Source organism: Delphinapterus leucas, chromosome 1 (genome assembly GCF_059928025.1).
Source record: "Delphinapterus leucas isolate spDelLeu-1000000601 "Yukka" chromosome 1, BTC_Dleu_Yukka2, whole genome shotgun sequence".
Taxonomy (NCBI): Eukaryota; Metazoa; Chordata; class Mammalia; order Artiodactyla; family Monodontidae; genus Delphinapterus; species Delphinapterus leucas.
Genome location: NC_143129.1, coordinates 121761757 through 121786870, shown reverse-complemented (window position 1 = coordinate 121786870; position 25114 = coordinate 121761757). Strand labels below are relative to the sequence as shown.

The 25114-nt window shown below is 35.2% G+C and overlaps 1 protein-coding gene across 2 annotated transcripts in view; it reads right to left on the bottom strand.

The window, feature by feature from the left end:
- Positions 1–3105: 3105 nt before the first annotated feature.
- The window catches only part of ADGRL4 (adhesion G protein-coupled receptor L4), a 121864-nt gene continuing 99855 nt past the window's right edge, over positions 3106–25114 (bottom strand). For both annotated transcript variants that reach the window (XM_022581003.2, XM_022581004.2), the window contains 3 exons: positions 7303–7394; positions 5561–5729; positions 3106–5197 (listed from right to left, as the gene is read on the bottom strand). In XM_022581003.2, the coding sequence (XP_022436711.1) occupies positions 5135–5197; positions 5561–5729; positions 7303–7394 (324 nt within the window). In that variant the 3' untranslated portion in view covers positions 3106–5134. The remainder of the gene's footprint in view (positions 5198–5560; positions 5730–7302; positions 7395–25114) is intronic.

Here is a 25114-nt window from a genome sequence, read left to right as displayed (position 1 = left end):
GGGCAGCAAAGCAAAGAGAAAAGAAGAAAAATACTTCACCTTAAAACATATGAAATACACATTTCAAATTGCATATGCAATGTAGAAAAGACATGTTAAAAAAGAATGTCACACTTCCTCTATACCCAAAAGAACATAATTGTAAACAGGAATATTATCCTTATATGATATGAGTTTATAGCTACGGAACAGTGGAATATGCTCTAGACTGAGAGGCAGAAAGCTTGGGTATGAATCCAGTCCCTTTAACTTCCTGAGAGGGTCTGAGCAAGTTCCTCAGAGTTACCATGGGGGGAGCAGAAGCAGCTATGACTTTCAGTTTAAACACTGTTCAATTTCCTAGCTGTGTGACATTGAGCACTTTTCACATTAAAAAATGAGGATAAAATTGCATATATTACTGTAAGAATTAAATGAGATCACACAGTTTAACAATTGAAATCTATATCAAATTTCAGGAAGAAGTCTTTTTTTCCCTTTAAATTCCATCTTCCAGTTATTGCTCTCATATCTGTAGTCTAAAACCTAAAAGTACTAAGTTTTAAGTTTTAAACATGATGACTTAACAACCCTATTAAGTGTTATGTTATTTCGTACACTTTGTAAGTGTTATAGTTGTAGTGACTGGGGAAATTAATACGCACCAAATTGATCTGAGAGGCTTCATACTAGGGGTCTTGAATCATGGGCAGAATTTGCACGGGAGAAGACGTTCTAGGTAACAGAAAAATCTGAACAATAGGTACTCTTTCTGATCCATACTGAATCAATAATTCACATTCTCCTCAAAGACTTCATGTTGGAAAAATTAGAGGATAATCTTGACGCATAGAAAAGGCTCATATTCTGTAAGTAATTGAAGATAGGTGCAATAGCTTTAAATATATGGAAAATTAAGAAATGCAGAGTTATCATTTAATTGGGGGGCATTAAATTAAAAAGGACTGAAGAAATGATGCCATCATCAAATGAGTATGTATAGACTGTTGGTTATGCCTAGCATGAAGATTGTGGAGTATCTTAGAGACTTTCTCGTACGTTTTTTAATTGCTATACTGTGTGCAAATATATTTTTTCTAACCACAGTGTAATCAATCAGCTAACAGATTTTTTAATTAGGGGATTATAGTCTCCAGTTAATAACAAGTTTATACACAGTAAGGGAATTTATCTTACACTTCTTTGGTGTCCATTCATCTCATTGTTTGAGACCCACCTTAAAGTACTAAGTTCTTTGATTGAATCCCTTGAAATACGATAACCCTTCTCCCAACCCCAGCTGCTCGTGAAGAAGAGTTTGCAAATTAATATTTATTAATGAATTTGTGATACATTTTAGAGGTTGAGGAGACTGAATCTCAAATCCTAATATTTATTCCTCTCACTATCAAATGGTACGTGAGGAATAACAGACAAATGGAAAATAAAGCACTACTTTATTACTTCTTTGGCAACTTCCTTACAAATCCCCAAATATCTTCCCTGGAAAAACTGAGTTGAAGCCATATTACGAGCTCAAGGCTACATTGGTAGCCTAATTCCTCTCCCTGCTCCACTTCATCAATTTGAGATTGCTGGGCGATCTCTTCCACCTAAACTGCATGACGTTAGAGATAAGCATGGAGGGCTTTACCTGAGAAAGCTGGCTCACCCAATATGCTTCCAGTATGGAGTATCTAAAGCAGAAGAGCAAAAGCCAGGCTGTTCAGAGGGTCCAGACTCTCTTATCACCTCAACCACAAGGTCACAAAACAGAAGAAGGCAGTGACATTGATTCACGAAGCAAAAAAGAAAAGGTATCTGCCTTAAAGGAAGAACATAACTTGGTACAATGAATATCTTGAGCTCGGGATAAATAATTGCAATACAATGTGATAAATGTCAAAATAGGTAAGTACTGGATGGAATGATGACACAAAAGTAGAGCTGATTAATTCCTTGTGTGAAACCAGAAAGGCTTCATAGAGAAAGATACATTAGGTATAAGCAGATGTTTGTCAGAGTAATGATAACAAGGAGGAAGCTCCAGAAATAGGGGATTTGGTAAACCATAGAAAGTCTTGGGAAAAATAAACAGTTTAGCAGAACTGAAGAAACTCATAGGGCAAACGTGAGAACCAGGGGGGTAGGATCTCTTTATCTCACAGACTTTGAGTGGATTTAAATTTTTTCATGTTAATTAAGTGTGTGGTGTGTGGGCATTTGAAGGCGTGGGTGATGTCCACACCGTGGGGCAGTGTCACTTGGGGATGGGGTGAGCCCCCAGGCAGCGGGTCACACTGGGTCCTGCTGAGGCAGAGCTGCTGGGCCTCAGGGGACATGGCTTCATTGCACTCCTCCATCTGAGGGCTCGGGAGCCGCACATTGGAAGTGTGTTTCCAGCAGCTGTATGTACTTTTGTATGTACCTTTCAGTTCAGCATCTTAACACATTCCTGTCATTGTAATGTTCATTTTTGTTTTTGTGGTTTTTTTTTTTTTTTTTGCGGTACGCGGGCCTCTCACTGTTGTGGCCTCTCCCGTTGCGGAGCACAGGCTCCGGACACGCAGGCTCAGCGGCCATGGCTCACGGGCCCAGCCGCTCCGCGGCACGTGGGATCTTCCCGGACCGGGGCACGAACCCGTGTCCCCTGCATCGGCAGGCGGACTCTCAGCCACTGCGCCACCAGGGAAGCCCCATTTTTGTATTTTTTAAACCGAGCCCAGTGAAAACCTTTTTTGAGCCCTTTCTCTTGTTGATTATAAAATCAGGGGGCAAGTGCTATGAGGCATTTATGCAATAAATATATATTTATACGTGTGCACACACCTTTTTTTTTTTTTTTTAAAGAGAGATCCTTACCTAATAAAAAGGTAAGTGAGCAGTTATGAAAATGTCTGAAATCTCATACTAAAGAATAGAAGTTTCACCCAATGATGTCTATGGGAGGGTTAGTGAAAACAAGATTCAGGATTTTAAGGTTTTCCCTGCTGTTATGAATACTTGCTTATATCTAAAGATGTTATTATGTATATATTTCCATAGTATTAGTTCCTATAGTTGCTGTAACAAATTATCAAAAAAATATCAATAATCTTGTGACAAATTATCAACAAACTTGGTGGTTAAAGCAATATACATTTATTGTTTTACAGTTTTAGATGTTAGAAGTCCAAACTGGGTCTCCCTGGGCTAAAACAAAAGTACAGCAGGGCTGACTTCCTTCTAGGAGCTCTGGGGGAGAATCCATTTCCTTGCCTTTCTCAGATTACAGGAGCTGCCCATGTTCTTTGGCTTGTGGACTGTTTCCATCTTCAAAGCCAGCAATGTGTGGTTGAGTATGCCTCGTATGGCACTGCTTTAACAGGCTCCCTCTTCTGCCTCCATCTTTTGTTTATAAGGAAACTTGTGATTACATGGGACCAACCTGAAACATCCAGGATCATTTCCTCACGTTAAAGTTAGAGGACTAGCTGTTAGCTGGTTAATTCTCCTCTCCATGTAACCTAACATATTCATGTGTTCTGAAGATTAGGGTGTGGGCATTTTGGGAAGACCATTTTCTGCCCACCACACATAATTTGTATACATTGATTGAACAGATTATTTTTTTAGTATCTTATTCCAATAGCACTGTCCTATAATGATAATGATAATAATAGGTCATATAAGAGATCAAAAGATCAAATAAAAAGTGATCACAAATACTCTAAAAATGTTTAAGACATTGGCAGGCAGCTCATCTTTCTAGAGAAATGCCTCAGCCAAGCAGTAAAAAGATTCATTCAGATATCATCTTATTTGTTAGTGTAAGATGTGACAGACTTCACTTGAACAGCTGGAGAAATTAAGTTAAAATCACAACATTTAGTGTATTGGCACACTTTTAAGGTATGTGTAGAACAATTACATATTTTTTGAAGTAAAATCACTGCTTCTACATTTTAATGAGAAAACTTGAAGATAGACAGAAGCCTTACATTTTAGCAGATATGCCTTAATAGAGGAAAACTGTCAGAAAATAGATCCAGTGTGAAAGTTTATACAGTTCCCAGTGATTTCTTTGTTATAAATAACATTTTTAAATGTGTACTTTTCTGAACAGAAAAAAATAGCAATTCACTTTATGAATACTTTCATATTTACAATGCCCTTTTAAAAATAGTAAGTTAAAAGAGAATATTGTGATGTGAACTACAATATTTCTAAAATTAAAAAAAAATAAAGAACTCAAATATGCTAGTCTAATGAGATACAATATTTTTCACTACACTGAAAGGTTATGGAACAGAGTACTTCAGGTTTATATACACAATTTTTACATTTACAGGCATGAACAATATTATATTTTGACACATTTATGTACTACTGAATAAGCATTTGAAATCACAATCTGTGAAATAAGTATAGAAAGAGCATATACCTCATTCTGATGTTAACCTAAAAACAGAACAGAAATGTTTAGGTTTTTTTTTTTTGTGAAGTTTTGTGTTTTTATAGACTATTAGAATAGAAAATGGATATAACAAATACAGGTCTAAGTTGTTTTGGTAGAAATTTAAGTTCAGAACAATTCACAGAATGGTAAGATGTGTTTATTCAATTGTTTGTTTTATCTCTAATTTCCCATCTAGTTTACAAAACAACGAGCTTGTTCAAAATATGTCTCATTGTTACAACCATCATTCCCTTTTTACTGTTTTATATTCTACCTCTTCATTCTCTTATGTTCCACTTTCTGTAACGGAGCTCATTACCAAGGTGATAGGGGACTAGTTTCAAAGGCAACATGAATCAAGAAAATATCAAGCCAGTGGTTTCCTTCAGGACATTCATATATTTTTTGTGTTAGAAAGAAAATCTTTCCTTGGGTGCAGTGATATCACTCTGAGAAACCAGTTACTTTCCAAATACCTGCAATACTATTTTTGACATAGCTAACTAAGTCATGTAGGAAAGCTTGCTATAGCTATACGGTACATAATTTTATCTCGTATTATCTACATTTCTTACACAGTAAACAGAAAAATGGACTTAAAATATTTGATTAGTATTAACAATTGGACAATTTGTTTGAGTCATTTTTATACATTGGCCATCCACAGCTTGGTGTCTTTATTTCTGTGTAGCAATAATGATCCATAGTTCTCTCTGTTTACCTCAAACATCCGAAACAACAAGGGACATTTTTGAACAATCTATAATATTCTTCTTGGATCTAAAAAAAAGAAAAAGAAGAAAGTAAGAAACGTGAAATATAACTGTAACAATCATATCAAATTATTTTCAAATCACAACAAATTGTTATATTTAGTTTTCTAAATTATTGTTGCTTTCTGATTATCTGTCAGAATACGCTCAAGTGAATGTAAGCTGTATTTATACTCCTACTAGCAAGTTTTTTAAAAGCACATTTCCCTATGAACAGCTAAGCATTCTGATTATTTTGACACTAAAATGTACTGCACTTAGGCAATAAAGGCACAAGTCATAAATCTATGAGAATGAGAATTTTTATCAATTTGGTAACTGATGCTACATAAATATGCTATAAGGTTGACAAAAATAACAAATTGCTTACCTTTCTAGATAAAACACACAGGAATAAGAAGATGAACATCCCCTGGAAGGCATTGCTGACGGTGAAGAGGTAAGCTGTCACCACCGATGCATGTACAACATGGAGCACGCCAAAGATCCAGGTGGTGCCAAGGAGGAACAGGAGAGCAAGGGCTCCTCTGGCACAAGACCTAGAACAAATTTGCAATGTTCCAGCTAAGAAAGCTATGCATACTTAACGTATCCTCAAATTCCTCAAATTATGTGGGAAGTCAGTTTTTCAATAACCAAGAAATCTTCGGTAAAGACCAATAATTTTGAAACTGACAAATTATGCTATAGCTGCATGGGACAGGCTAGGGTATACTAGCATACTGTGGCTGGGATGTGCTTCCAAATTCAAGGCAGCATTTTTAAAATCTGGTATTTTTCAAGGAATTTCCTTAATCCTAAAATATTTTCATCTGTGTGTATGCTTTTTTTTTTTTTTTTTTTTTTGCGGTACACGGGCCTCTCACTGTTGTGGCCTCTCCCGTTGCGGAGCACAGGTTCCGGACGCGCAGGCTCAGCGGCCATGGCTCACGGGCCCAGCCGCTCCGCGGCATGTGGGATCTTCCCGGACTGGGGCACGAACCCGTGTCCCCTGCATCGGCAGGTGGACTCTCAACCACTGCACCACCAGGGAAGCCCTGTGTGTATGCTTTGATCTCAAATCTAATGTTGCAGGAACTCCCAAAGGTAAGACAGATAGCTGTTAGGAAGTATTCTCCCTAAGAAACCTTGAAGAGTATACCATGTGGATTTAGGTCATCACATGGGCAGGACATCAAAGGATACTTCTGCTTTCCTTTCAGGCTTAGTAGAGAACATGTAAAATATAAAACAAGTTTTTTTTTTTTTTTTGCTTTTGCAATACAGTTACCTCAAAGTAAATTCATGTTAGAATGCTTATTTCTTAAAAAATACAGGCACATACTCACTTTTACACATTTTCAACTTATTGCCTGTGAGTTTTGGTAAAATAATATTCAATCCTGCTCACTGAGGACACTGCCTTGAAAATGAGGCAACTAATACTTATTTTCTCATTCATTCTTAGTGCAATCATTCTTTACTGCAGAAGATGTTTTTGCAGTGTACCACAGAAAATGAGTCATTCTCAACTTTATTAAAGCCAGCAAACTACATGTAGCTATGAATGGTGAGGAGTAAAAGAAAGTAATCAATCAAACATTTGCTAAATCCTAACTATAAATCTTGTGCAAGATATTGAAACTACAGGAGTGTTCCCAAGAGACCCAAACGTCAGTTGTTTCTAATGTTCCCTACAGTACACTTCAGTTTTTCCTGAACTAACCATTTTCAAGGTCTCAATAAATCAGTTTTAAAGGGAGGGAGCTGAGGAAAAATCATGGCGGAATGCAAACTAGAAATCACAAGGAAGAAACACAGTTACTAAGTGCTGAGAAGTGCTTTGCAAAAGCAGATCACTAAGGCCAACTTTTGTCTTAAAATGCAGTCATCATCTTTTCTTTCAAAGGGGAATATGTTCAAAAAGATTGCTTTACTTACCATGTAACCTGTGGTGATTATAGGCTTATTAAACATATTAAATACTATTTAGCAATACTATTTAGTATTTTAAATATGATGGGGGGAAAGTGTGAAAAAATCATTTAAAAATTGTCCTTCCAAAAATTATTTCTACTTTAAGTTACTAAAGCTTTTAATCACTAAAGAAAATACAGTTGAAGAAATACTTACCTTATGTTCTCACAGCAACTAACTTCTGGTTTCAGCCCCGCAGTGTGACGAAAAACTTTGTATATGATAACTCCAAATGCCAAGAGATTAACCTGAGAATATAAATTAATTTCAACAGAGATAATTTTCATAGTAAACTAGATACATATAAAGGAAATAAACAAATAACAAAGATATCAAATAAATAGAAACCAGTAAATCATGGCACTTTTATGTATATTAAGAAGTACAAACCCTCTAGTAGACATATGCAAACAAATATGTGGTTGATCTTTACAATATCACTGAAAATTGTCAGTACAAATCACAGTTAGTACAATTTGCCAGATTGTATTAAGCACCTGTTCAAGAACTTCTTCAGATGTTATAATCACTTCTACAGATTGATGAATTATCATCTTCTGCCAACAATATGGTTAATATACATATTAAGATAAATTTTGGTTTAAAACACTTTATGAACACTTGAGAAATCAAATTTTTGTTCATGAAATTGTGTGCTGTTTCTTTGAAAAGAAGTTTTAGTGATACTTCTGTCAATCCTTTGAAAATTTAAACTGGAAAAGAGAAATTGAAAGGAAATTTGAAAACAACAAAACATCCTTAATTTCTACTGTTAGAAAATGTTTGAATGTACTTTCTTTTGTATGGTTCATCTAGCTATCTCTTCTAATATTATGTTGAGATTTCCTTTCCCTAAATTTAATCTCATAAACTTTCAAAGTATTAATCAGTGAAATATATGTTTAAAGGCATACGCATTTTGATAAACATTTATATTCTTATATATTCCACAATATCGGTTATATAGAATGCACAGAATTTTTACCCCTTCTAAAATGACTGCATTATGAAAAACTTACTCTTCTTTTCTTTCCTTTTCTTATACTTTTGGAGACTTGTAAGTCATATGTGCAGTGTCAGAGGATTAATTGAGGGGTATATTTTAAATGTATATCTATTTTAACATAAGCATACTAATAATTAAAAATATTAAAATTATAGAAATAATTTGTAGGTTAATCCTTTATTGAATATATTTTATTAATCCAAACAAAGTTTTCAAAAGCCATTTTGTAACAACAGTAGCAAAGTGCAATATTTTAATTTTCAGCTAATTCTTATACTAGGATTTCAGAAATTAATAGGAAAATTCTGTTTTTTCTTCCATATTCTAAGGACTTTATATAGCTTCTAAAAATGAAATTTACTAGTTATTATTATAAAAAGCAATATAAAATAATGGATCATATAATTTCATGTTGTCATATCTCCATGGAGAGGTCCTTGAGAGAAACTCTTAGAGGAATATGGATCTAGTCCCTTCTTCCTGCTTCCAAATGTTTATTACTTCAATTATACGATTAATTAATTCTAATTACAGTAAGGTTTCCATACAAAGAAAGACTTCAGCAATTGCAGAGGGGAGATAAAATATATTTAAATTGATTTAGTTGACAAGTTTCGCCCTATTGTATGCTCAAATAACTAACTGAAATGACAATTTAATAATATTTAATTTTATAAATAGTCTCTGCTACTTATGAAAGAGAGATGCATAGCATTTTCTAGGCTTCTATATCTATAAGTTATTTAAATAAATTTGGGAACAACACTTGTATTTAATTTTATAAACATATATATGTTTTTTAAAATAATAAAAAGTATTAAAATTTGGTTAGTATAAATAATATACCCAAAATATTATTGGTTTGAAAATTTTCAAAGAAGTTTTATGAGGTGTTTATATTGAACTTGTTAACTCAACAGAAGAGTTATAAGATAAAATAACTTTAAGTGTTAAAATAATTGTTCACTAATGCATAAATTTCCTAAGTTAGTGATTTAAATTTATAATATTTATTAAATAAAGTTTCTTAAACTTCTGTTATTGATAAAACAAATTTGAAAAATAGTTGCTTATTGTTATGGTTTCTCAGAAATGCATATATATTTTGGATATGCTTTTACGTCATATGCTAAAATAGTGAAGAGTAAAAATGGAACATTCTTTATGGGTGATCTAGCTGTGGAAAGTACATGTTTTCTACATAGAAGGGAAAATGTTTACATACTTATAAAAACCAGGTGCTGCTAGACAAACAAGAGACAATTCTTAGTCCATAAACATATTTTTGCAATTGTAAGATAAAACAGATTAAAGCATTTTTATCAAAAGGTATTATGGTTTTATGCAATGAAAACAATCACAAATACATTGATTGTATTATCAATGACAATAATAAAAATACTTGGAGCTTTTTATTTGCATATATTCAAAACATTTTATAAAGGGTCAACTAAGTGTCTGGTATATTGGTGAGGTCTGGGTACATATTAATGAACAAAACAGACACTGCCCTTTGTTCTCATAAACTTATTAAGAAAATAGATAGTAAAAAAAAATCATACAAATACTTACAATTCTACAAACTGTGAAAAATGCTACTAAGTCACAAATTTAGACTGTTAGGAGACACAAAATGAAGGTGGACTAGAATGAAGGTTTGGGAAGTATGTCTCTTAAGATTTAGCATTTTAAACCAGACGTGACGACTGATAATGCATTAGCAGATCAAAAATGAGGGAGAAAAGCATTCTATGAAGCAAAATGGCATAGAAAAAAGCCATGAGGCTTAAGAATATGGTATGCCTTTAAGAAATTACCAGCAGTGGTGGCTGAAGTGTAGTAAACATAGGGAAGGGTAGCTGGAGACAAGGTAGACAAAAGATGAAGAGTTCTTAGATTTTATCTTAAATGCAAAGGTTTTTAAATTTATTCTTTCACTCAAGAATCACTTATGCACCATAGTCCTTTTCTTCAAGGAACTTACAGTACAGTGGAGGAGATGGCCAGTCAACAGGCAAGCACAACATTATTTAGGAAGTGCCATGCAGTTGTTTGCAGAGTAGAGTAGAAGGACACAGGTGACGATACCCTAATGTATGATTTCTAAGCCAGTCTTGAGTGACCAGTAGAGCCAAAGGAGTGAAACACAAAGTGATTTGTCTGGATCTCAGTTGCTGGACCTGTCTATATATACTCACTGACTCAGACTCAGTGGCTCCAAATAATATCCTTAGGCTCCATCTAACTTTTCTGCTTGGAAATCTAATGGGCATCATGAGTTAAAATGTTAAAAGTTAAACTGCTATTCTTCTCCTAAAGAACCTACTTTTGTTGTAACATATCCCACCTCACGGAAAAAAAGTTATCTCATTTTCTAGCAGATCAAGTTTATTCATCAGCAAAGCTTTCATCTCTACCTTCAAAACATATTCGGAATATGACCACCATTTACCATCTTCACAGCTCTTATCCTGGAAGAGGCCACCATCATGCCTCTTCTGGGTTATTGCAAAAGCCTCCTAATTGGTCTCTCTGCTTGCATCCTTGCCTTCCTACAATCTTTTCTCATTACAGCAGAAAGATTGAGCCTTTTAAAATGTAAGGCAGACCACTTCTCTAGTCGGAACCCTCTAATGGCTTCCCATCTCAGAGTTAAACCTGAGGATCTCACAATAAATTCTAAGGTCTGAAATGATATACTTCTTCCCTCAAGTCCTACTTCTCTGTGCTTTGATCACCTCACTCCACTCACATTGGATTCTCTGTTCTTCCTCCAGCACACAAAGCATGACTTTAGGCCATTGTCCTTGCTGGACCTTTAGATATCCCCTTAGCTCATTCCCTCACCACCTCTGTTTAAATGCTCTTTATCTACCTACTGCCTCCCAGTGTACCTTTGTGAAAAACTGAAATCCAAATGATAAAATCAGACCCGAATTCAATTCTACGGAAATGCAGAGCACGATCGTACTCTTTACTGTTTTGGACAATGAAAATTCTGTATGTCAACATGTTCTTCCCTTGCCTTAGTCAGTAGGAAACTGACAAAGACTTTCCTTAATTAAATCGCAGTCAAGTTCCTCTGAGCCCTCTTCTCATCTAGGCCTCAACCCTGAGCTTCAGTGACATCCTTGCAGTGCTCAGTTTTAGCAAGAATCCTGCTGAATCAGCTTAGAGAGGATTTTTTTCCCACTCTTGATATGTGATCACTTTCAAATTCCTCATCTCCCATTCTTGATATCTGATCACCCTGGCCTGCCATTCAGTAAGAAAGCTCTTAAAATAAGTTTAGCAAGAATTCTCCCTACACTTGGGCTTCCCTGGTGGCACAGTGGTTGAGAGTCCGCCTGCCGGTGCAGGGGATGCGGGCTCGTGCCCCAGCCCGGGAGGATCCCGCGTGCCGCGGAGCGGCTGCGCCTGTGGGCCGTGGCCGCTGGGCCTGCGCGTCCGGAGCCTGTTGCTCTGCGGCGGGAGGGGCCGCAGCAGTGAGGGGCCCGCGTACCGCACAAAAAAAAAAAAAAAAAAAAAAAGAATTCTCCCTACACTTGATGTCTCCTCTTAGTAGTTTTTTGTCTGCCATCCCCACCCACTCCCTCACACATAACCTGTTCCTTGGCTGTAAATTCCCAGTTGCCCTTATTGTATTCAGAGTTGAGCTCAATCTCCCCTATTTTGATAGTTTTGACACGTCTCACAATAGTCTGGAATAAAGTCTTCCTTACCATTTTAACAAGTGTCAGAATAATTTTTTCCTTAACCAAACTCAGAGTCAAATCCAAGGTCATATTATAATATTAAGCAAATTTGGGATAACTGGAAACACCTAAATTTACTCTTTTTACACTGTCTGCATTCTCTCTTTATCCATAAATATATAAGCTACTTAAAATTCTTTTTCTAATAGAGTAAAAAAAACAAAAACAACTTAAACAAAGAATTAGCATCACCTAAAGGCACATGACTTTACTTACAGGTGGAAATTAAGTTGAAACTCTATGCATTTTACATGGTACAGAAAAGTATCTTTTGGGAGGAAATATTTTATGAAGTAATCATGAACAGTCTGAGATGAGATAAAAACAAAAGCTCAGAACAAGATTATGTAGAATTAAAAAGTATTTCTAATAATAAGAAATAGTTTGCAATTATTCCAGAAGTAATGACTTTGAGGACTGATACAGAAATATCTGTATTTTAGGTTAAATAGTTGGGAAGATACTATTAACACTGTGTTTACAAGCAATGGCTACAGCAACAATAAAATACTTGAATACTTCAGTAAGTCTTTAAAATATAATATAAATCATTAATATTAACCTTAATTAGCAAAATGTTGCCTTTAAAATGATTCACACTTTTGCTCATTAGTGCTTACCTATGTGTGCTGATTTTATAAGCTGTGGTTCCCTTTTTACTTATCTCTAACATTAGTGTCACAAAAAAGCACAGGGGCTAATTAATGACTTGTGAATCAACAGAGTCACTCATTATGACTTTTGTCTCAATTTTTAAAATACAGTTGTAGTTTGTCAACCAGGAGCCCATAATACTTTTCTAGGAATAAACAGGACAAGGATATTACATGGCAAACATAAGAACTCTGAAATTCATTGCTGTACTTTAGATTACAGAAGAGAATGAAAATAGCCGTGGAAAAAAAATCATTCGAAGTCCTGGAAGCTTAAAATCAGTTCCCTTGCTTCATCTTAAGGGATGTTTATCTATACAGAGATTTGTTTCTTCACTTCATTGATACATGCAGTTACTTCAAAGTTTGGCACACACGTTTGACAGAGTGCATTAAAAATTTTTAAGTGCCTTAGTCTTTTAAACTAGAAATTTAAATAGATGGGCTGGTGAGAGAGCAAGAGCTAATTCTGAAAGATTTAGACCTACAGGTACATTCAACCCAAGGGCTTCAAATTCAGACTTCAGAATAAAGCATCCCAATCAGTCATTTTTTTTCTTAGTCTTTTTCTCAATAATTGATGAAGCCATCTATATGCTGATGTCAGATCTCACCAGAAAGAATGAGAAAATTTCTCTTATAGCACTTTTAGTCTCATGCTTTAATTTTTCATATATATCAAACAGGATCTGGTTCATTTAAGAATGTGTCATGATCACAACTGCTATATCCTTTCAAATAGTTTTATTACCTTTAAATTAACTGGCCTAGAACAAAACTGCTTCTGCCAAGGACAAAAGGTGGGTTTCTACTGGCTTACCAAAAGGCCATTAAAAAAAGACCCATTCTCAATCCCTAGGCCACTGCAGAGATGGCTGAGTAGCTTTTAATTTAAGCTTTAAAGTGAAAATATATAATCTATTAAATAAAAAAATTGTCTACTAGCTAGACTGGAATTAAGTAGTTAGAGTTTTGTCTTCTGTCTGATTTTTTTTTTTAAATTATTTCCCAGCTGGAATCACTTCTTTACATGCCTTAGTTACGGTATATTCATATAGTATTGGGGTATGTGGTAAGTGGAATAATATGCCCCTTCCAAAAAAAAATGTCTACTCCCTAATGTCTGGGACCCTGTGAATATAGCAAAAGGGATTTTACAGATAGAATTAAGGTTATAATTCTATCCTTAGGATAGAAAGACTTTAGGATAAGAAAGTTATCCTGGATAAAATAACGGCTCAATGTAAATACGTGAGCCCTTAAAAACGAAAGAGGAAGGCAGAAAAGATTCAGCAAAGATGCCACAGAAGGCAGGAGAGATGAGGCATAAGTGAAGGTCTGAGAGATGGAAGACCAAGCGGGCCATGTGTCAGGAAATATGGGAGGATTTACAGATTGAGACTGACCTCTGTCTAACAGTCAGCAAAGAAATCAATCGCATGAACTGAATTTGGCCAACAATCTGAATAAACACAGAAACAAATTCTCCCCCAAAGCCTCCAGAAGAGCTGACGCCTTGATTTTAGCCCAGTAAGACTCTGAGCACAGGAATCAGCTGAGCCGCACTGTGCCCAGACCTCTGACCTACCGCACTGTGAACTCACAGATTTGGGGTGTTTTAAGCCACTAAGTTTGCAATAATTTGTTATGACAGCATTAGAATACTAATACAGGGTGTTTCTATTGCTAATTATAGAGGTATAGATATGAAACACCCTATAATTACAGTGTTTCTTATTTTTAAAATAAAAAATTTAAATCCAGCTTAAAATAAATATTAATTTATCAATAACTCATAAATATTATTGATGTTCCAGATATTTGATGGGTAGTCAATTATATGAAAGCATTTATTATTTGTGGATTCTGCTTCTGTGTTTCCTAAAATAAAAAGATCAAGACAAGTTATAACTTGTAAAAGACTTCCTTTCCAGCAAGTCACAAATGCAGTTTGTACTTTCAGGTACCTGTCACATTTTCTTCATTATAATACCTGCCTTTATAGGCCTTTCTCATATTGCTGCCAGATTAGTAAATAAAAATATAGGATGCCAGTGAAAGTTGAATTTCAGATAAACAACAAATTAATTTTTTAGTATAAGTATGTTCCATACAATATTGGGGACATGCTTATACTTAAAAAATAATTTTTTGTTTATCTGAAAGTCAAAGTATGTGGGCATTCTGACGTTTGTTTGACAACTCTGACTTCTTAGCTTTCAAGTTATTTTCACATCTGATCTTTTTTATACTCTGAGGGCACTGACTTCTTAGTAGAAAACCCCAAGGACATTATCCTCGATGAAGGCTGATCTATAACTGTCTGAAAAGAGATCTCAAAAGAAGAGGGGGTCAATTTTCAGAAGTTGCAACCATTGTGGAGCCTGAACATGTGTGTATGTGCTAAGACTGATAAAATACCCTGAAGGTATATAGTGGCTGAAAGCACATATAAAAGGTTTGAGCCCAGTAAAGAATATACCCAGGCTCGGCAGAACTCCCCCTGGAAAGCCCAAGATCTGCATGGTGAAGCTGTGCCAGGAAGCAATGGATTGGGTTGGCACCTGTTAAAAGCTTTTTGCTAATAAATTAATATTTAGAAACTAAGTTTCCAAAGTTTAGATGCGAAATTGCTTTAATATAAATTTAGGGAAAACCCACAGAAATTATGACGCTACCATGTTTGTTGACCTTTTGTCAGAACTGTGGAGGTGGAATAACTTTTCCCCTACATATACCTCCATGACACTGCTAGGAAGCATTTCTCTCCTAACATCACGAGCCTCATCTTGTTTAACATTCCTGAGGCTCAGAACTGAGCAGCTTGGGAATATCTACAGAGCTAAGAGATGCTTCTCTCCTGAAATTATTAGCACCTGGCTCAGGAGGGCATAGACTACAGAGAAATGGGAATGTAGTCTACAAATTATATGAAAAAAAAAGTAATCTGAAACATATTGAAACATCTGAAAAAATCTGAAAACAACATATTTAAGTAGGTTCTAAATATCATGAGAGGAGAGTATCCCTCATAGATTACTCTGGGGTATTAACGGTATTCCTGATACTTCACTAATCAATCTCTTGAGGTTTACACTTTAAAACACAGCAATACCCTCCTACCAGGCCTTGACTGCTTGGATACACAACTGGATGAATAGTTGTTCTGGTATAAAATAGCATTTTTCATGTACTCAATAACTACTATAAAATTGAGGCTCAAATCAGTAACAAAAATAATAATAACTAATATTTATTGTTTTCTATGTGCCAGACACTATTCCAAGTTTTCCTTATTTATTCGTTTATTTAACCCTCACATGAACTTTATGGGGTAGGTTTTCTTAGTCTTCTTAATATTATCGTTACAGATGGTCCCTGATTTACGATGGCTTGATTTAGGATTTTTCGACTTTACGGTGGTGTGAAAATGATATGAATTCAGTAGAAACTGTACTTCAAATTTTGAATTTTGGTTTTTCCTGGTCTTGTGATATATGGTATGATATTCTCTTGATGCTGGGCAGCAGCAGCGAGCCTCAGCTCCCAGTCAGCACCGCTGTCACCAGGGTAAACAACCAGTACACTGACCAATATCTGTACCCATACAACCACTCTGTTTTTCACTTTCAGTACAGTATTCAATAAATTACATGAGATATTCAACACTTTATTATAAAATAGGCTTTGTGTTAAAATATTTGCCCAATAGTAGGCTAATGTAATTGTTCTAAGCATGTTTAAGGTAGGCTAGGCTAAGCTATGATGTTTGATGGGTTGGCTGTATTAGATGCATTTCGACTTAGGATGGGTTTACTGAGCCATAACCCCATTGTAAGTCGAGTAAGATCTGCATCATTATATTTATTTCACATTTATGGCAACAGAGGCATAGCGAAGTTAAATAATTGGCCCAAAGTGAAACAGTTAGGATGTAGCAGAGCCAAGATTCATACCTAGTAGACAGATTCTACAGTTTATGCTCCTAAGAACTCTGCAAAACTACCAAACTACAGATGAAGGATAGGTAAAGAGAAGTTAAATTGACATCTAAAAGTTTAAGAATTTGTTTAGACAGTTATTTATTTTGACTACTAATAGTAACTTTATTTTAGAAATGGTTAAAAGTAGAAGAGGAAAACATTATTGAGTAGTGACTTGGTTAGCTATTAGGCGTTAGTGTTCATTGAACTTAGTCAAGAAACCAGTAACACTGAACAGGATGTAGTGTTTTATGCCAATGATCCCTTAATGGAGACACCTGCCTTCTGTTCTCTGTGGTCAAGGATCTAAGAAAGTGATAGTTTTTCCTGTGCTGGTCAATAACAAAGCTTTATATCCTTTAGAGTTCAAATATGGTTATTGGGTTCATGTCAGTGGTCTAAGTGGAATGCAAAATAATCTATTGTTGCACAGGAAAAACACATTGGAATTCCTATTGATATTTTTCCAAGGAAAAATTAAGGTTTACTACTTAAAATACAAAGGACACTGGTGCCCTCACTCTTTCTACATCACATGTCACACATCAGATATAAGCCATTGGGAGGGATAAGTGCTTGTTACCAAAGGTAGCAGGGTCCCCCCTCCCCTGCTGCGCCCTTTGTTATCTTTCAGCCTCCTGCAGCGTATGGTATGTGTACCTGCTAGGTGGATTTCCAGATCACATTATGTAGTTTAATAAAGTAACTCTAATAAAATGAAAAAAGTAAGATCTAATGTCTCCAAGTGCAACTCTGGATTAAAATGAATACTGCTAAAGTATACACGAAGGAGAAAATGACACAACTGACTTTTTTCCTACTCCCAGACTGAGTTATTTGCCAGAAAAGTTGCAAGTCCATGTAAGTCAGTCAAGTTAAAATCCACAAATGGATTCAAATTCCAGCTCTGACATTTATTTACTTAATTCCTTGTATTGCATGTTCCTTGTCTGTAAAATATGGATAATATTAGTACTTATTTCACAGGGTTTTTGCATGTATTAAATTACATAATTAATGTAAAGTACTTAGAATAGTGTTCAATATATACATTCCCAACAAACACCAATTATTATCACTAATAGTTATTAATTCATATGGAAAGATGTTATTCCAAATTGTGTCAAATATTTGAAGTGTCTAACAATAAATATAGTGAATATTTATTAACAATTGGATAAGCATTATTTTGTGTCATAGTCTCACTGGACCTATAAATAGCACCTTAAAAAAAACAGAACTTTTATCTTTCAGTCTTTATTTTAGGCAATATGTCTTCAACAGAAAATTTAAGATCTTTTTTTCCACTTTCAGTGTTTTCCTCTAAAATAATGTCAGGAAAATAAATACTTAGATATAATTCAACAATAAGTCAATTCTTTATTGTTCATGTAAACAATTTCTCATTTTTGTTAAAACATCTCTAGGGTAGAATTGAAATTTCAGGGTCGAAAAGCTAGCTATCTTTAAGAATTTTATAGAAAAGGAAGGAGTAACTAACTGTATTTTAAAGGGCAATCAATATATAAAATTACCAGATACCTTAATATAAGAAATATATTCTTAATAAATCCAATATGATATTCTAGGATATTTTATGGGAGAGGATAGTTATCTTTTCTTACATCACTCTAGTGTAGAACAGGGATTAGCATACTTTTTCTGTAAAGGGCCAGATAGTAAATAGTTTAGATTTTGAGGGCCATATGGTCTCTATCATAACTACTCAATTCTTCCTACCATTAAAACAGCCTTACAAGAATATACAGTGAAGAAAAGACAGCCTCTTCAATAAATGGTGCTGGGAAAACTGGACAGCTACATGTAAAAGAATGAAATTAGAAGACTCCCTAACACCATACACAAAAATAAACTCAAAATAGATTAAAGACCTAAATATAAGGCCAGACACTATCAAACTCCTAGAGGAAAACATAGGCAGAACACTCTATGACATAAATCACAGCAAGATCCTTTTCGACCCACCTCCTAGAGAACGGAAATAAAAACAAAAATAAACAAATGGTACCTAATAAAACTTAAAAGCTTTTGCACAGCAAAGGAAACCATAAACAAGACGAAAAGACAACCCTCAGAATGGGAGAAAATATTTGCAAATGAAGCAACTGACAAAGTATTAACCTCCAAAATTTACAAGCAGCTCATTCAGCTCAATATCAAAGAAACAAACAAACCTATCCAAAAATGGGCAGAAGACCTAAACAGACATTTCTCCAAAGAAGGTATACAGATTGCCAACAAACACATGAAAAAATGCTCAACATCATTAATCATTAGAGAAATGCAAACCAAAACTACAATGAGGGCTTCCCTGGTGGCGCAGTGGTTGAGAGTCCGCCTGCAGATGGAGGGGACACGGGTTCGTGCCCCGGTTTGGGAAGCTCCCACATGCCGCGGAGCAGCTAGGCCCCTGAGCCATGGCCGCTGAGCCTGCGCGTGCGGAGCCTGTGCTCCACAACGGCAGAGGCCACAACAGTGAGAGGCCCGCGTACCGCAAAAAAACAAACAAATAAACAAAAAAAAACACAAAAAAACTACAATGAGATATCATCTCACACCGGTCAGAATGGCCATCATCAAAAAATCTACAAACAATAAATGCTGGAGAGGGTGTGGAGAAAAGGGAACCCTCTTGCACTGTTGATGGGAATGTAAATTGATACAGCCACTATGGAGAACAGTATGGAGGGTCCTTCAAAAATTAAAAATAGAACTACCATACGACCCAGCAATCCCACTACTGGGCATATACCCTGAGAAAACCATAATTCAAAAAGAGTCATCTATCACAATGTTCATTGCAGCTCTATTTACAATAGCCAGGACATGGAAGCAACCTAAGTGTCCATCGACTGATGAATGGATAAAGAAGATGTGGCACATATATACAATGGAATATTACTCGGCCATAAAAAGAAACGAAATTGAGTTATTTGTAGTGAGGTGGATGGACCTAGAGTCTGTCATACAGAGTGAAGTAAGTCAGAAAGAGGAAAACAAATACCGTATGCTAACAAATATATATGGAATCTAAAAAACAAACAAAAAAATAGTCATGAAGAACGTTGGGGCAAGACGGGAATAAAGACGCAGACCTACTAGAGAATGGACTTGAGGATACGGGGAGGGGGAAGGGTAAGCTGGGACAAAGTGAGAGAGTGCCATGGATATATATACACTACCAAATGTAAAATAGATAGCTAGTGGGAAGCAGCCGCGTAGCACAGGGAGATCAGCTCGGTGCTCTGTGACCACCTAGAGGGGTGGGATAGGGAGGGTGGGAGGGAGGGAGATGCAAGAGGGAAGAGATATGGGGATATATGTATATGTATAACTGATTCACTTTGTTATAAAGCAGAAACTAACACACCATTGTAAGGCAATTATACTCCAATAAAGATGTTAAAAAAAAAAATACAGACTTAGACACAAATGAATGTGACTGTATCCCTAAAAAACTTTATTTATTAAAACAGGCTGTGGCTATTGTAGACTCCTGGTCTAGAATCCAAGATCCATAAGGGTAAGGACTTTTTAATATTTTATTCACTGATGTATTCCCAAGGTATAGCACAAAGTCTGACATATAAAAGATGCTCAATAAACATTTGTTGAAGGAATAAGAGGATGAAAAGTGGTATGCCCCAATCCCAGGTATCCTTAATGTCTTATGTAAAGGAACATTGAACCATTAATCTGACTAAACATTTAAAAATTTATATTTTGTTACATCTTGCATCTTGCAGATTTTGACAAAACGATATCTCACTAGAAATCTATAATCTGTAGATAGATATACCAATGGAAACTGAGAGAAATAGTTATCAAAGTATAATGACCCTCTAGGAATAATTTTGAGAAAAGGGAAAGAATTAAGTTACATCTCCTTCTTTTTATGAATGGATACCTTGGGATATATGCAACATTTTGCATCTAACAGAAACCACAGACCTATGGACTTTTTGAGGTATATTCGTTAATCAGACTTGGGCACACAAAAGTCTTAATCAACAAGTGGGCAGAAAACTGCCTCATTAGGAAAATATCTTCCCACATCCCCCCTGAGGTAATAGTTAAATAATTGCTCTATTTTATTACGGCTAAAATTCCATAGCAATATATAATCATCTTATGAATTAAAAAAAATATTCACACTTCATATTTTTAATATGTTTCCTTTGGGAATATTTTAATAGCTGGATATTTTCAATTTTTGAAAGAATAATTTACTAGTCTCCAGACAGAATTAAAAGGTGGAGAGAACTAGAAATTTATAAACACGAAGGGTAAAGTGGCCTCTGTGGGTGTAAGTGAATTTCATGAGCTTATTTTTGTGGCTGGTTTCAACTGCAGATGGTTATAAGCCATAGAAAGATACTAGAAAACAAAGGTGAAGGAGAAAAACTATATGTGAAGAGTATTTACAACAATTGTTCGGTTTAATGTGACAATGAAAACTGAATAATGAAATTTAAGATATAAGCAAGGAAAAATGTTCCTTGTATATGCTTACTGTATAAAATGAGGATAGAGGTTAGTAACAGTTAAAAAGTTTATACAAACATATAAATCATTAAGCTGTTATTTAGCATCTGATAGAACTTTAACAATTAAATTCAAAGATATATCTAGTTATCACCAAAAGATAAAAATAAAAGAGGGACATAAGACTGTCCCCCAAATTATTAAAAGTTTTCCTTTTTTAACTTTTAAAGGATGTTTTTATCTTTTTAATTTTGTTTCTTTTGTTTTTTTAACAGTAACTCTGTATATAGAGTTGGCATTGCTGTCCTCATGTACATATTAGAAATCCAGGGCATAGAAAGGACTCCATAATATGTGCTTTTTACTAATCATACTACTTTTTAAAAACTCTGACATTATTTGGCTAGGACCTCATTTTATTCAGTTAAACCTAAAATGCCAATGAAGATAGATCTAGGTAGATAGATAGATATAGCAATTATTCCTAAGGTGAAAAGAAATAAAGTAAAAAATGAATGAGATAATGCCATTTGTAGCAACATGGTTGGACCTAGAGATTATCATACTAAGCGAAGTAAGCCAGACAGAGAAAGACAAATATACAATATCGATTATATGTGGACTCTAAAAAAAATAAAAGATACAGATGAACTTATTTACAAAACAGCAAGAGACACACACACAGAAAACAAATTTATGGGGGAGGATAAATTAGGAGGTTGGGATTAACATATACACACTACTATATATAAAATAGATAATCAACAAGGACCTACTATATAGCACAGGGAACTATATTCAATGTTTTGTAACAACCTATAAAGGAAAAGAATCTGAGTATATACAAATATACATATATATAATATATGTATAACTGAATCACTGTTCTGTACACCTGAAACACGACATTGAAAATCAACTATATTTCAATTAAAAAAGTGATATGCTATAATGACTGCTTCACATGTTATCTCTTCTGAGAAGTCTTCCCAAAATAACCCCATTTCCACGATGATGATTTCTTTCTTTAAATTTCCTTTGGAGAAAAGAATTAACATTTTTGACTAACTACTGTACTTGGTGCATCATTTATTTATTCATCCAACAATATTACTTGAGTGATTACTACTCGGCAAACTTCAAGGATAATATAGTGAGAGAAAATCCATAAGGTTTTACTCTTATAGAGCTTACAGTCTCCTGAGGGAGACAGATACGAATCAGTTATTGATCAGTCATTCAAACTAACTCCCGTGTAATTATAAATGGAGGAAAGTCTTCAAAAAGAAAAAAAAAAAAAAAGGGCTTCTTTGTAGACATATAACAAAAAGATTCATTATAGACCAGTGAGTCAGGGATGACTTTCCTCAGAAAGTGTTGTTTGAATTGATATCTGAAAGGAGTTAACTGGATGAAGGACAGACAGAGGAAAGCCACGAGGAGTGTTTTAGTGTGGAGGTGCTGACATGGGCAGCTACATAGAACTTCTGAGAAACTATAAAGCAGCCAATGTTATTAAAACACAAAAGCCCATGGGAGGGTCATGAGAGATGAGGCGGATCAGCAGACAGGGGCCGGAACATCCAGTGCCTGCAAGGGACAGTGTCCACTTTATCCCTGTTGTTGAGGCCCAGTATTTGTTACTCCTGTTGCCCAGTGTTCTGCTCAGTTTAGAATTTACTTGAGTTTTTTGTTTTCATCTTATTAAGATAAGCTCAGATATGTTTGGCAAGCTCCACCTCCAGCTTCTGCCACGGCTCCTGGGGTACCGTGTGAGAATCATGTGTGTAGTGACCATTCTAACTTTCAAATGTGCCTAAATATGGAAGATAACCAGCAATATGTCACCTCTTTCCAGACCTTATCCAGATATGATGTAAGCATCACCTTTCACCCAAATACGCTCAGGCACAGGTGGCTAAGGACAGCCACCTCCTTCGTGTATCGGGGTAGTGGAAGAAGGATTCAAAATGTCTATCATTGGGAATCTATTATTATCATTCAAAATGTCTATCAGGCACGTGGTGCTCTGTTCCAAATAAGTGTTACTCTGTAGAAAAAAAATTACTTTTGAAAATAGCTTTTTGAATAGAGCTGTCTGGAATACATCCAGACTATCTGTATTCCATATACTGATCTATAGTCTGGTGTAGTCAGGATTTCAGGTAGGATTTTTTGATTAGTTGTTAGATATGCTTGGCAAGTATTTAGATAAAGCAATACAAAATGGGGAAAGAGACATCTATAGTAGATGAGATCGCCATCATTTTCAGTGAAAAATAATTTATTTTGACATCTTCACTAAGTAAAACAAAGAATTGAAAGTTTATGAATAATTTTTAGAAGGAATGTAGTTGCTGCGTCTCTGACGACCCACCTTGAAACCATTTGTGGAATCTGGGAGATGGGAACAAGTTTTTCATGGACCTAACAAAGATCTACTCCCTTCGGTCTCTTGGGCAAGGCAAGATGAAAGAATATATGACAGGGAAACAGCACAGAATGTAAACTTGGAAAGCATGAGCTTGCCTCTACCATTCAGTAGGTGGGTGACCCTGAGTAAACTTCTTAATCTCTATAAGCCTTAAAATAAATTCCCACTTATTTGAAATACAGTCAAAATGGTGGCTCTTACCCAAATGAGTGTGAATGAATCTCTAATGAATAAAGGTTGTGCACTAACACTGAACAACTTGGGCTCTCTTTTTGAACAGAAACCATCAGGAGGCATGTTTTTTTCATCAGAAGGAATTGTTAAATGTTCCTTTCTTGGGAAGCCCTGAAACTAGACACAACATTTTTATATGAGAAACAGACAGACCCATGCAGATAGCCCGTTCTCTCAGAATGAGTAGTTTATATTTTGCAGAGAGTACTGAAGGGGACAGAGGGACATGATACATACTTACAGGGAAGACTAAATATTTTCAGATGTGTAGAACAAGAGCTCAGCAAGTGCTAACAAAGACTGATTCAAATAAGGGCTCACTCGTTGCAGACCAACTTGGGTAAGGATGCTGTGTTACACTAAGAGGGTGAGCAGAAGTAGAAGAATGATCAGAATATGTAGTGTGCTCTTGGCTAAGGTTAAGGATTTTTATGTATTCTTGCTGAGTAGTAGCTTGAAGATTTCATCTGTTAGCTACATAAGAAAGTACATAATTAGCTTTAGCTTAACCAGTTCTCAAGGAATTGGTACACTTCTTTAAAAAGCTATAAATAGTAGAAACCCCATAGGTATTTATAAATAGATAAGATTATAGTTACTAGATTTAGTGAAAATCTAGTAAAACATTATCTCTTATTACATGCTATTCCTACCTTAATTTCGATGTATTACTGAAGCTTTTGGGAAGATTAACTGAGATGCTAAAAGGGTTTTGTAAAGATTAAAAGACTACACAAACGTAAAGTGAACAATAATTCTAACTGACTGTCTTGCTCTACCAACATCCCTAGTGTTTCCCTCTCACCATTTCATTATTTAACATCCCTCAATGTAAAGCTGCATTTATACGAAAACACCAGGGATGAATTTCACCTTGGCTGGTGAAATTCTAATTGAGCTGGTTATTTCTTATTGGGCTTCAGAGACCCAAGGGGTTTCTTTTTCTATATTTTTTTGGATTGATAAGTTTTATGAAGTTATTCAAATTTTATGAAATTTTTTAGAACAAGTTCCAAGAAGATTATCTGTGAAGGTATTTCCGGTAAGAATATAACTCCCATGAATGGGAATACATTGGAAACTACAAATGTATTATTTATGTTAAGTTCTTTTTTAGCACCACTTTTCCTTTTTTTAAGTTCCAGCTACCTGTTTCAAGAAGGTCAGAATAATATGAAAAAGTAGCTAAATGTTATAGGCTCTGAAGTTCTTATTAATACATAATATGGAGAAGAGGGTAGAATACTGAAGTGCCTTGAACCACAGAGGTCACTAAAGATGCAACTAACAAATATGATGCCATTAAATTAACACATGTAATTAAAATGTTATCCATGTAATTAAAATTGTTATCCACAATTTAAAATTTACAATGAATAGTGTTTTTATTATAACTT